Consider the following 13,682-nt stretch of genomic DNA (forward strand, 5'->3'; position numbering starts at 1 on the left):
TGGGATTTGTGGTGGACAAAGTGTCGCTGGGGCAAGTTTTCTCCGAGTACTTCGGTTTCCCCTGCCAATCTTCATTCCACCAAATTCTCCATCATCATAATCACCCGGGGCAGGTACCATAGGCCAATCAGTGGCCGCCAGGCCGAGTGGACCCAACTGGACTCCACCCTCCACTGTGCGAATTTTTTTAATTTAAGTGGCTAACAAGACATGTGATGGATTCCTAGAGATGGCAGACGATGCAATATCTGATGGACCACCACTGAAGCACAGCAGTAACAGGTTTCTATTTCATTCTTTAAAGTGTTAGGAGGGTCAACACGTTTAGCATGACGCTATATCATTGTAAGTACGCCTAACTGTGGTTGTAATACTGTGAATGGTCTGTAAATGTTACAAAATGTTACCACAGTACTCACCCCCCCCCCCCACTTCAACGTTGATTTTCGTACCTGCCAGAGGAGATCCTATGGCCGCGGCGACTCCTTGAAACAGCAGCAGCAGACCGAATGCATTAGTCAGCTTGTCCAGTCCCATCAAATCCACGATAAGGATGGATCTCAGAGAGGCGAAACACGCTGCGAAGATAAGAGATTAGTTACAGCAAGTTATTATCAGACTGATGGCGGGTGGTGGGCAAGGGACGGAAGTACACGTAGCCCAAGCCCCTGGTAGATAAAATGGCCGAATACTAACTTCCGCCTTCAGTACTCAGGCAGTACATGGGACACCCCACAGAAATGAAACAACTGGCTGAGGTGGGTCATAAAAACCGGCCCCCGCACTGCGGCCTTCTATGATCTATTGTGTTGGCTGACAGTAACAAAAATGTGGTCCTGGGCCTCAGAGAGAGCTTCAAGTTAGGACTGACAGGCGGTCGTAATGTGATATTGACTTAATTTTGTCTGTGCTGCCTGAGCAGGAAGAGATGCACGACTCACAGATTCGTGTGTTACAGCAAAATATGGTCGTGATCCCTGCGAAACGCTGAACCGAGAATGAATGTGCTGGCGAGGACCAGCAGCAATTTACGTGACTGACCGACTGCACTGCCTAAAGATGAGAAGCAGCTGTACCCATAGGCCCCACAGACTAAGTACCATTTCCTTATACGTAATTGAACGCGGAGGCAAAGCGGGCCTCTTAAATTCGCATGCGTCTTTGTACAGATGATATCAGAAACAAAAGACCAATCTTTACAAACAAACAAACTCCGAGGCCTGTAGTCCGCAAGCGAACTATACCGACCGAGCGACCGCCGCTTGTCGGCGAAGTTAATGCCAACTTTTGCGGATAGAGTTTGTCACGTGGTCAGCGCAACGGATCCCCACGGCCGTTAATCTCGCTTTTCTAGATCGGAGCCGCTATTTCCAGGAAATAGCTCCTAAATTATCCTCGCGAGTCTGAGTGGATCCCGTTCCAGACCCACTATTTCTCAGAAAATCTGGTAGCGCTGGGAATCGAACCAGGGACCTCTGGATCTGTAGCCAGGAACTCTGACCACCTGACCACAGAGGCCATAAAATTCTTCTTTATGTTACGTTAATTCTGTTTGTATGTGTTTCCAAAATTTTATAACTGAGCTGCTTTTGTCAATTGGTCATACCTCTTAGAAGCCTTCCTAACTTAATAGCTGTCCTTATCAGCATTAAATGAATTAGTATTTGTATGTTGACGTATTGCAACCTCTGCTAGTATAGCAGTGAGGTGTGAACGGTACACTGAATAATCTCCCATACTTAAAATGCACCATACCAGCAACGAACACAGCCAAAGGCTACAGTTCTCCTTGTGCTTAATTAATTAAGCAGCACGTCATGAAGACGTATGAGGAAATGATGGTATAACTCCACAATTTTCGACCTCAGCATCACGGCCCGGCCGAATACCCCCGAGGAAAGGACCCCCTGCACCCATTGATTAGGAAGCTGGGTGGACCCCAGATCTGGTCTGGACTCTGTGGGGTAGAGAAATAGCCTCTTGCCCCTGCCGAGACTGGAACCCCGGCCGTAGCCCGTCGTTATAACTACTGAGCTATCCCGGCTCCTACCAGCAACGATTTCTTTGTTTGATACTTGGTTGTGAAGTGCTAAACTTGGCTTCTTGAACACGGTTCGTCTTTGTTCGTGCTTCTTACCCATGGCAAGGCCAAAGACGCTGGAGTAGAAGATCTGGTAGCCGAAAGTGAGCGACACACCGCTCAGAATAGTAGCGATGCCCCCGATTGTGAGGGCCACGTTGTTGATTAAGAGGGCGTCCACCCCAGGCAGGCTGGACACCAGTCCGCACGCGACCCTTCCAATGGTGTTGGTTATCCCTATTGTAGATACTAGCCAGATGGCCATGGCAGGCTCCATGCCGCTTACCTCCGCGCGGTCTGCGATAACACAAGACATAAACAACATTTACACTGACGAAGGGGGCACGTGTAGTTGGTTGAGGCACTATGCTACAAGCCGGAAGGTCGCGGGTTCCATTCCTAATCCTTCCAGTCGCACTATGGTCCTGGGGTCTACTCAGCCTCTAACAGAAATGAGTAGCAGGAATCTTCCTGTGGTAAGGGTGCTGTCGGCGCGTAAGGCTGACGATCTCACCGCCATCTGTGAGCCGACTGTCTAGAAAAATTGGGAGCCTCGATGTCTCACAAACCTATGGGCCTCCACGGCTTGTTATATGGAGGATGTGAGAAAAGATGGTGGTTATGAACGAACTGGCTAGAACGACGTGGAAATACGATATTTCTTCGATTGTTTCTTCAGGACTCCCACCGCCCTGCACATGATGCGCTGGGAGGTGGTGGAACGTCCCCTAAACGTGTTGAATTTGAGATTCTTGCAGCCATGAATACGAAGATTACAATATTCTGGGACTTATGGCCGTGTGGTCCGGTAGAAATTCATCGACGTCTCGCAGGATTATACTGCTTCCACATTCAGGGTTTACGCGCAGGGCATGTAACACGCGTGGGAGAGAAGAGAAATGCATAAAGGGGTTTGGTGGGGGAGTCGGAGGGAAAGAGGCAACTTGGAATATCTAGAAATAGGTGGAAGGATAATATTAAAATATATCTTAGATAAATATAATTGGGTGGTATTAATTGGATAGGGGCTAGTGGAGGGCGCTTGCGAACACGGTAATACACCTTCGGGTGCCATAAAATGTTGGGGAAATTCTGGAGTAGCTGGGCGACTGACAGTTTCTCAAGAAGGACTCGGATCCATGGAGTTAGTATATTTTTAGGGTTGAACAGTAACTGAACGAACTATCCAACAAGAAGCATTGTTATTGTTGTTGTTGTTGTTGTTATTATTATTATTATTTTTTTTTCTTAGTGGGGTGAGACTGAGTCCATTTGGTACTGCGGCCACTACTGGCCTATTGCACCAGCTCCATACGATAGGTGTACTCGGAGAAAACGTACTCCAGTTCCACCTTATCAACCACAAATTCCACAATACTAGTACATGACCTGGGATCAGACGCAGGTGTCGCCGCTGTTGGAACCCGGCGTTTAACAGAATGAACTGTGGCGCGGCCCTGCAAGCTACTAAGTGCCGTCAACATGGGATATTTTCATCTACAGTAAGGCTGAGGTGAGGCCGAGTGCCATCATGAGACGCACCTGTGAGGTACATGAACGGCACATAGAAGCCCATCATGGTGATGAACCCGCTAAAAGACAGCAACAGGAAAGTAGGCGATCTGAGTAGAGACATATCCAGCATGGTGGTGAGTGTGCGTTCTACTGCTTCGGGGCACAGTTTGCACTCCTTAGACACTTCTTCCTGCACGTCCTGCATGGTTGGCAGCCTCGTCACAGACATGTGATACCCAACAGAGCTCATCTGAAACAGGGCCCCACAGTTACACCACATAGCAGCCACACCCTGGCGTCAGCAACAGTTTCATTGAATCTAGAAGGCAGAAGGAAGCCACAAACGAAGAAAGAAAAGAAGGAAGAAGGTAACAGAGAACAGAACAAAGGTAAAACAGAAGATGGCAGAGAGCGGAATATAGAAAAAAAACGGGAAACGACGTCGAAGACATGAAGAAAACCCTTAATATACTTGAAAATAGGGAAGAAGATAAATATGACGTTCCCCTTCCTTTCGAACGTTTATTTTAAAAGCATATTACTATCTGAAGTACAGTATGGCCACTTGAATGTCCTGACTAACCGGCTAAGGAGCACTGCTTTAAAAGGCGGGGGAAGGGCGAATATGAATAAAATATTTGCATGAGCACACAGGAAGAATGGCAGAACTTTTGGGGCAAAAACAATTAGTCCACTGGAAAGGGCGAGGTAAAGGAACAGTAGAACACAATGATTACATGGAATTTCCGTTGTGAAGCAAAGACGTCAGACTGGTCAGCAGTTAAACACTAACCGCAACCTGTCTAAAATAATTATTTCGTGCCAATTTTTATTCAAGAACGTTTGCAGATCTCTGTCGGACACCTCTCAGTGTACTTACCTGCAGGGAAGATGAGAGATCTGTGGTCTTACCTGTGACGTGTACTGCGGTAGCCTGTGTAAGCTTGCACTGAAGAATATATCGTCCCTGTAGAAGGGCCTGACCCCTACTTCCCTGGACTTGATGCTGCATTCGGACGTCGTTCTAGTCCGTTTCCCTGTTTTGTTAGTTGCCTGCATATCTGTAGCCGTGCCCCCATTCCCCAACATCTCAGTGGTCTCATCTGACCCACGTCTCTCCTCCTGAACTGGCTTTAGGAGCTCCGTGTATGTTGCCACTTTCTTAATCGTAACGTCTTCAGGCACCGAGTTCACAAGTAGGACACGCTTACCTTCCTCTTCTTGCTGAGGTGCGTCTGGATAGCACGTCAGGCTCAGTCGCTTTTTGGATTTCGGCGGAGATGTATCACTGATATTACTACCGTACAGTGCATTGGTTTGTATGTTCAGAGAATGACTTGACAATTTCTGAGAGCTTTCCAATGCAGTTGTGCTTCTAGCGAGAACTTGGGCAGCAGTTAGGTACATGTTATTGTTGCTAGTCTTGTGGAAACGACTTCTGGGTCCTGGTTTAGGTTCCGCTGTTGTGCTAGTGTTGTCTGCAAAACTTGCTATCGAGTCGCATTTCTTCATTTGGTCATCTCGAGCCATTTTGATCCGCAGAAGGAGAGGTAACTGTTCCGCTGAAGACTTTTTCCCATCATTACCGTCAACAGTTTCGATGTTTGGGTGTTCTACGGAGACTCTAACTGGTTTCAGTGGCCGGAAGAGTGTTCCGAACACTGCGCAGTTCAAAACCAAGCCTGTAACGACAAGGGCACGTGCTAGTCATACAAATCTCAAAGTCGCTGTAACAGAAAAATGAATTCTCAATGGAGGCGTGCCATATGAGGTTGAAGATATCTGTTCCAGCACATGTTCACTGATGGTTCTTCTGGTTATTGCGCAAGTGTCGAATAGTGAAAGTTACTGAGGTTTCGGGAAAAGTTGCTGTCTCATCCAGCAGAGTCGAAACGATGAAGTTGCGGTGAAGAGTTTATATATGAATTTAATGCAGTGACACATCGTGATTGGTCAGAATTAGAAATTGTAACCGTTAGTGAATTCTTGGCTGACAAAAAAATGTAAGTACCTGTTACACTCACCTATAAAAACAGCTTCTTTTTTTTTTTTGCCTCGTTGACCCAAACAGAGAAGGCAGATCCTCAGAAAGGGCGGTAATCTTTCAAAATAAACTCACAAGATTCTACAAATACAGGAAGTGTTTGTACAGACATTGTGTTCATCTTCGGAGGGGTGGAAAACGATTAAACAAGTTTGTAAGGTAGAGCAGAATTTGATGCGTATAATTACCACGACAAAAGGTTTTATTTTTTAATTCAGCTCCATCTGGGCGGTTAGCTCAGAACATCGCGACATAATGAGGCATGTAATACCAGTAATTGTGAAGTAAAGGTTTTCTTTTAGTAAGATTCAAATAGCATGAAGTCAAATTATATTTTTTGCTAAGGGAAGATATCCCGTCTGGAATCAGGCCTCAGTAAGTGACATTCAGCGATATCAAGAAGAAGTCGCGAGAAACTACAATAAGGCAGGTTTTCCGGGCTAAGGACAATTACATGTGGAACAGGTTTACGATAAAGCGGATCTATATCTGTCAGTATGGGTCCATGCCCTCTCTGAGTACACTACTCAGTGTTCAGACAGTTTAACAGAGACGTGAAAGGGATTTGAAATTTTATAAATTGTCTTAATTTTCAGGGTTGTGGTGAATTTCTTAATAAATGGACTACAAAATGAGTCCTTGAAGAAATTATGGAAAACTTGTAACACAGAAAGAGGCCTCATTTACCAAGTCCATGAAACAAAAAGGACACTCTTGACAAGATAACAGGCGCATAAGTAGGTAAAACATTTCCTTCAATTCATGTAAGCCGGAAGTTCAATATCTGCTCACAAGCTTCCGCCACTGGTCGCTATCTCGAACCACATGGAAACAGACCACACTCTCACAGTCTGTTTCCTGAAGTTGCATTTTAATATTATCATTCCACGTAAATCTAAATTTTCTAAGTAGTCTATTCTCTTCGGGTTCCTCGACTCAAATTTTGTGTGAATTTTCATATTTTTCTGTGTGTTCTATAAATGTTGCTTGAATAATCATCCTTAGCTTGAAAACTTTATGCAGGTTGTCTCGTAAGCCTGAAACCATGGGCAGCGTTAGATTTTGACAACATTTTTACAAAATATGCTCAATCTAACCACCATTCACACCAATGGAAACGTACTAAGGGTTTTGTAAATCAAAGAGAAGACATAAATTTACTGCGCATAAGATACCCGCAGAGCCAGCTGGTACATATGCAGCTCCGAGAGGCAGATGAGACAACCTGTTCGAGAGAAGGATCAGGTGGAGTATCCTTGAGGCAGTGCAGGATAAAGAGAAGTGGAGACCGAGATGGAATTTTGAATTAATTTATATGACGATCCAGCTCTGGCTACGTATGTTAACCATTAACGTCTGACGTGCACTGGTCCGTACGGTGATGACTGATGAGTATGGTCGTTGTGGCCGAAGTACACTGACTTGTGCGGTCGGGTATTTGAACTCCACCAGGGGAAGCGCGCGCAAACTCGGCTAGTAGAAGCGAACGCCCAATCCTATGTATTTAGTTTTAAATATAGTAAAATTCAGTCTACATACTTCTTTTTTTTTTTGTATTTATATGCTTGATGTATAAACAGGGTTCACCCCCGCCCCCCATCATGTAACTGAATTTCGCCTTTGTATGGTACCTCTTGGAGCACCCGCGTCAGTTGCCTTTCAATTTCATCATCTTCTAAACAACGTATCATTACCATTTTATGAAGATATGAAACTACAATATTATAATTCACCATACCTCACAGAAAACAGAATGCACTCTCTATCTCAGCTACGATGCATGTGTTTGTTTACGACTCTAGAAAGGGCAATATTCTATCTCAAATGCAGTGGAAGGGCTTGGCACTGAAGAAGGGAACACAGACCCTGTAACATTCCTTGATCTACAATGCTTTCACTTTTCTGTCTTTTAGTCAAGGCTCGAATATCTGAAGAGTGCAACAAAGACTTGAAACTTGCCCGCACAGAACCAAATGATTTTATTGCTTCCAGCTGGTTTATGGCACCAGAGAGTGTGAACATATTGTAAGTGCTAGGCCCGCTCGGAAAGACAAGGGAGGGTGAGAGGCCGAAATAAGCCGTACCTGCCTGTATGAGCAGCGCCCCTCTCCAGCCGAAAGCATTTATAAGCGCAGTGCACAGCGGCGCCATGACGAAGGTGCCGATGCCAGAACCACAGACGGCGATGCCCGTTGCCAGGGCACGCCATTTCTCGAAGTAGAAGCCCACAGCTATCACAGCCGGCACGTACACGAGCCCGAAGCCTATACCTGCGCAACATACAGGAAGGTCCATTACATTCAGTTGCCACACACTGTGAGTAGACATAAAAAAAAACCCTCCTTGGCTTGAGTCCGCAAGCGAACTAGACCGACCGAGCGACCGCCGCTTGTCGGCGAAGTTAGTGCCAACTTTTGCGGCTACAGAGTGTCACGTGGTCAGAGCAACGGTTCCCTACGGCCGTTAATCTCGGTTTTCTAGACCGGAGCCGCTACTTCCTTGAAATAGCTCCTGAATTATCCTCACGAGGCTGAGTGGACTCCGTTCCAGACTCAGTTCTTCTCAGAAAAAATTGTAGTGCCGAGAATCGAACCCGGGACCTCTGAATCTGTAGCCAGGAACTCTGACACTAGACCACAGAGTCATAAACCCCAAGAATTCTGGACTTCAGCACTCAAAGGAGGTAATGATTGCTCAGCTTCAGGCTCCGGAGACTTTGTCACCTCTCCGCCCCCGACCCGAGAAATGACTCTCTGGTTCCCACTGAATAAGTCTGATCACAGACTTGGTCTGTGTATGATGGGGGAAAATTATTCCGTAACTGTCAGAAATCGAATTCTGGCCACGCAGCTGTTGGACCGTCACTGTACTGCCTGAAAACAAACATCATCTCAGTTATGAAGTTCAGTGGCTTAATGTTCTTCAGGGAAATGGCCACTGTTTGTTCTCAGCTCACAGATATACTAGGTGGTGATGCTATATCGTCTGAAATTCAAGCAATCGGTACACATATCATATTATAGAGGGTTAACACACCAAAAACTGAACTGAGGAGCACTGAATTACATGTTTCAGTCCCGTGTAAGACAGGCCAGTTCTCCTGCAGTTTTGGCAGGTGGGTGTGTGTAATTTGTGCACAAGTCATTCGGTCAGTGCCTATACGAATAGCCTGATATCTGTAACTATGATCTGATATCACGAAGAGCAAATTAAGCAGTCCAAATTTTCGTACGAACCGCCTCTGTGGTCTAGTGGTCAGAGTTCCTGGCTACAGATTCAGAGGTCCCGGGTTCCATTCCCCTGCACAACCAGATTTTCTGAGAAGTAGTGGGTCTGGAACGGGGTACACTCAGCCTCGTGAGGATAATTGAGGAGATATTCCAAGGAAACAGCGGAAAACCGAAATTAACAGCCGTGGGGATCCGTTGTGCTGACCACGCGACAGCCTCTATCCGCAAAAGTTGGCACTAATTTCGCCGACCAGCGACGGTCGCTCGGAAGGGAATAGTTCGCTTGTGGACTACAGGCCACGGAGTTTGTTTTCCTTTTGTTTATATATTTTCGTATGAATCGGGCTTTGTAAGGTCTTCTATTGGGGGCTGTAAATTATATAAAAGCTAGCATTCCCACGGAGAAAAATCTGAAGGCGAAACTTCTTTTCGTGCTCATAGACTGTTTGTGTGCTACGTTTGTCACTTCTTAAGCCTACTTTTCTACAGTATGCTTATGCGATCTCCATGCTGTTTGTGTGTTCGTGAATCACCACCCCCTATTAACTTCTGAAAGCATGAACAATTTTTTATGAAATTTGGTATGTACTGTATGAGTAAATCTCGGCACCTGAGCCCACCTCAACGGCAGCTCAAATTGAGGGAACGGCTACGCAGTTTCCTCAAATTGAGCTGCTCAATTCAGTAACATATGTTCAACTCAAGCTGATAACAATTCTCGGAAATTGCGGTTGCCAGTTCCCTTGGTGTGCCCTCACCCTGTCGGAGTGACATTTGGAGTCGGATGCTTACCTCCCAGGACGCCATACGAGAAGAAGAGGTATGTGACGCTACTGGCAAAGTAGGAAACGGCAAAACCGATGCCACCCAGAACGCTGCCCAGTATGCACACTGTTCTAAACCCGTAGCGATTCGCTAGTGCGCTCACGAATGGACCTGGAACATATGTAAACACAGTTAAGTTTCTGAACACACTAACTCTGGATGAATAACGAAGAAGATCGTTGTGCTAGCAGACAATGTAGGCATATCCCTAGAAATGTTAGATATGACCAACTCATATCCACTGCATTTACCCTTAACGTAAATTTTTAATTCGGTAATGTTTCCGTTAGTAGTGCTGCTGAAAACAATAAATACCATGAAGAGAATTGGTACAATTTTCTGGGTTGGAAAGCCGTGCAGGCTGCGGAGAGCCTGAACTTTCGGAGATACATATCACATCCATCTTCAAGGTCGAAGACTATGTCAGGCAGGAACTTATTCACATTTACAGGAGAATTCGAGGTTTCCATTCTCCATAACTACATTCGAAGTTCTAACAGATAATGTAAAAGCTTTCATTTAAATTAAGAATAAGAAAACTTAATTACTGTGATCAGGCAAGTGCTGGAACCCGCCGATACCTAAGTAGCTACATTTTCGAAGCTTAAGGTAACAGTGTTTGTACATGAGATATATGTTTATACAGCGCCAGAAGAATTATGCGTGCATAAATATTCTTCTTGAAGTGTAAACAAAGTGAATGCAGTATGTACGATCTCTTTAAGTGCATTAAACTTTAATTATCTATAATTAAAAACAGGACTCGATTACGTTTCATCACTTACCAACCATAAGATAAAAACCCGCTAACAGTGATCCAATAATCGATACTTTGGCCTTCGATTCATTGAACGTCTCCGATATATTGCTGAGGAACATGCCGAAGGCGAATATGATACCGTCGACAACAAGGTTACAGAAGAAGGAGGCCGCCACGATAACCCAGCCCCAACCACCATCTGGTGGGACAACGGTGAACGTTGTGAGGGGCTCTCCGAGCTGGATAGCCGGGTCGGTTTCGACTTCATCCTCTGTCAGTCTCTGGTCCTCGTCTGCTTCGTCGGCACAAAGGCTGAAAGAGTCACGCTTGCCGAACTGGCCGTCAGGCTGCGGGTGAGACGTTGTCTCTGACATGACGGCACCTGCCACCCCCGACACACAGCTCACTGTCTCCACCGCCCTGCGAACAACATAGCGTCAATTCATCCTTGCATTGCTACGAATATCTCGTTTAGAAGCACTGACACTTCCGGGCATGATACTACTTGATATGTAAACAGCTGGTGCAAGAAAACTGAAGTGAACATTCGTCCAAGATTTTCGGGCACAGTCCCCGAAATAAGACTTATGTACCACACTGATTTTGTCCCCGATTTGCTTGCTTGCTTACTTACTTACTTACTTACTTATGGAGTTGAGCTCTTCTTGAAGAACCGCCAAATCTGCAGCTACTCAAGAATTTCCCAGCATTTTATGGAACCCAAAAGTTCATTACCGTGTTCACAAGAGGCCTCCACTGGTCCCTATCCTTAGCCAGATCAATCCAATCCACACCATCCCATTCTATCTCTCTAAGATCCGTTCTAATATTGTCCACCCACCTACGCCATAGTGTTCCCAGGGGTCTCTTTTCTTCTGGCTTTCCCACCAATATCCTATATGCATTCCTCTTCTCCCCCATTCGTGCTACATATCCTGCCCACCTCATCCTCCTTGACTTGATCTTGGTTAAGTAAATTAACACAATTTAAAAAAGAAAACAGAGAACCGGGATAGCTCAGTCGGTATAGCGACAGGCTACGGTGCAGCCGATCAACTGAATTCGATTGAGCCGAGCCCGCGAAGTACTTGGAAAATGAGCGAGCTGTGTTCGAGGCTGTGAAGGCTTTGGTAACAAAACTATGTAGGTTAAGTTCAACTTTATTACATTTCAGTAGAACTTTAAACTCTTGCCAGTTTACATGGTATACGAGAAGCCGCTACTTCCAGGTATTTCAAACCAAGTTAGCAATACTGAGGAATTGGTTACTATGCAGCTTTGGCCACGTAGACGCTTGAAGGCGCTACCGCGGTAGATAAAACATCTTTACACAACTTTAGAAGTTTATTAGAAGTGAAAACCTGGCTCCCACCACTGCCTTTAGAATGAAATTTCAAGAAGAAGAAGGTCACTGTAAAGGAAACTGCTACACCACAGGTTGACAAATTTTGTGATACCGTGACAACCCCAAATTATATATATACACACATACACACACACGAGCATATAGTGGCATACTATTGACTAGTCATGAGTTTGGATTGATATTTTTTTTTCCTTGGCACTAAAGCCCCAGTGGGCCTATGCCTACCTCCATGAACTTCTCCGTTCACTTCGGTTTTCCTAGATCTTACACATTCGGTAGGACGCCTTGGGCGGGTGATCAGCTCGTCGCAAGGCCTCTACCTGTACACAAACACAGAAAAACGCACACACACAAACTAAACATCCATACCCTGAGTGGGATTCGAACCCACGATCCCAGTTTCCAAGTGAGCGAAGACAGTACATGCCTTATACCGTTCGGCTACCGTGACCGGCGGATTGATAATTACATTTATTAAATGCTCAAGACTCGTGACCACAAATAATTATAACACTCTGGCTATTGTACAGACACACCACCATAGCACATATTACTCGTAATTATTCTGTTTCTGTTATGTCTTCAGTAGTCGTCGCTTGGTAGCGGCTTCTAACAAAGGAAATTATTTTATTCACGGCTAACGAATAAGTACGCATGCCTCTCACCGAAAAGCACTGTTCTACACTATGTTGCAGGCCCCTGGGCTACAAGATGCAGAAGGACAACTTCACAATCTCTCTACAGCTACAGTAAGCTAAGTAAGATTGTTGATTGTTGTTGATTGTTAAGCTAAAAATTTCGTATACAAAGAAAGTAATTGGCGAAAACTTTCGCCGGTTGCAGCTACATCTTCCGAAAGCACCTATCTTAAATGTTACTTAATGCCTTAGTGATTTGCCAAACCTGTGCGTGGATGCAGCTATATGTAAAACTTTTTCCTCTTAGGCTCTGCGATTCGACATACCATTTGTTGCTATGGTGACGTGTGTACGGTAGTTGCAGAGATATTGAAAGGGGGTCTCTTAAAGAAATCCAGCATGGAAGGGACTCAAGGTATACAGCATGTTGAGAAAATTAAACAAAGAATCAGTTTAAGAAACTCATGTTATTACTTAGGATAAATTCGGCCGCGCCATAGCTCAAGCGGTTAGTCGCTGGCTTCCCACCGCGGCGGTTCGGGTTCGATCACAGGTCTGGTCAAGTGGGATTTGTGATGGACAAAGTGGCGCTGGGGCGGGTTTTCTCCGAGTACTTCGGTTTCTCCTGCCAATCTTCATTCCACCAAATTCTCCAGCATCATAATCACCCGGGGCAGGCTACAATAGATCAATCAGTGGCCGCCGTGCCGAGTGAGCCCAGTTGGACTCCACCTCCCACTAAGCGAATTTAAAAGAAAACAATTAGGATAAATTATGTTTAAAAACCCTGCTCTTAGGCACTCGTACGAATTTAAAACTTATAAGGCCTTGAGAAATAGACGTGTGCTTAAATAATTAAGCATCACTCCATTAAAATGTATTGAGGAATGGAGGTATAGCTCCTAGTACTGTTAACCTCAGCACTAAATGGAGGTGAGTTGTCAGCTTCACGCCCCACCTGCTTCACCTCCCGGGAGAGAGCTCCCAGTACCCCTTCGATAAAAGGCTACGTGGACTTCAGTTTTTCAGAATTTGAGATATCAGTATATTACACTTTTCGCCAAAAAGCAGACTTCAATATCGTTTGATATTTTGCTTTAAATGAAATGGCAGCATAATCTCCAGGTTCCGTTACTTCAATCCCAGGTCAGGTCATGTGGGATTTACGGTAGACAAAGTACTTAGGTTTCCCTTGCCAGTTGTCATTCTGTCAACTGCTTCATA

At 45.2% G+C, this 13,682-nt stretch overlaps 1 protein-coding gene across 5 annotated transcripts in view; it reads right to left on the reverse strand.

Moving 5' to 3' along the window:
* Positions 1-13,682, reverse strand: part of LOC111865558 (monocarboxylate transporter 12) — a 91,893-nt gene that overhangs the window by 1,380 nt on the left and 76,831 nt on the right. For all 5 annotated transcript variants that reach the window (XM_023853697.1, XM_023853696.2, XM_023853694.2 and 2 more), the window contains exons 2-8: positions 10,480-10,874; positions 9,662-9,805; positions 7,724-7,909; positions 4,508-5,277; positions 3,623-3,845; positions 2,138-2,377; positions 453-578 (exon numbers count right to left, since the gene is read on the reverse strand). In XM_023853697.1, coding sequence (XP_023709465.1) covers positions 453-578; positions 2,138-2,377; positions 3,623-3,845; positions 4,508-5,277; positions 7,724-7,909; positions 9,662-9,805; positions 10,480-10,828 — 2,038 coding nt within the window. In that variant the 5' untranslated portion in view covers positions 10,829-10,874. The remainder of the gene's footprint in view (positions 1-452; positions 579-2,137; positions 2,378-3,622; positions 3,846-4,507; positions 5,278-7,723; positions 7,910-9,661; positions 9,806-10,479; positions 10,875-13,682) is intronic.

This window comes from Cryptotermes secundus, unplaced genomic scaffold (genome assembly GCF_002891405.2).
Source record: "Cryptotermes secundus unplaced genomic scaffold, Csec_1.0 scaffold836, whole genome shotgun sequence".
Classification (NCBI taxonomy): Eukaryota; Metazoa; Arthropoda; class Insecta; order Blattodea; family Kalotermitidae; genus Cryptotermes; species Cryptotermes secundus.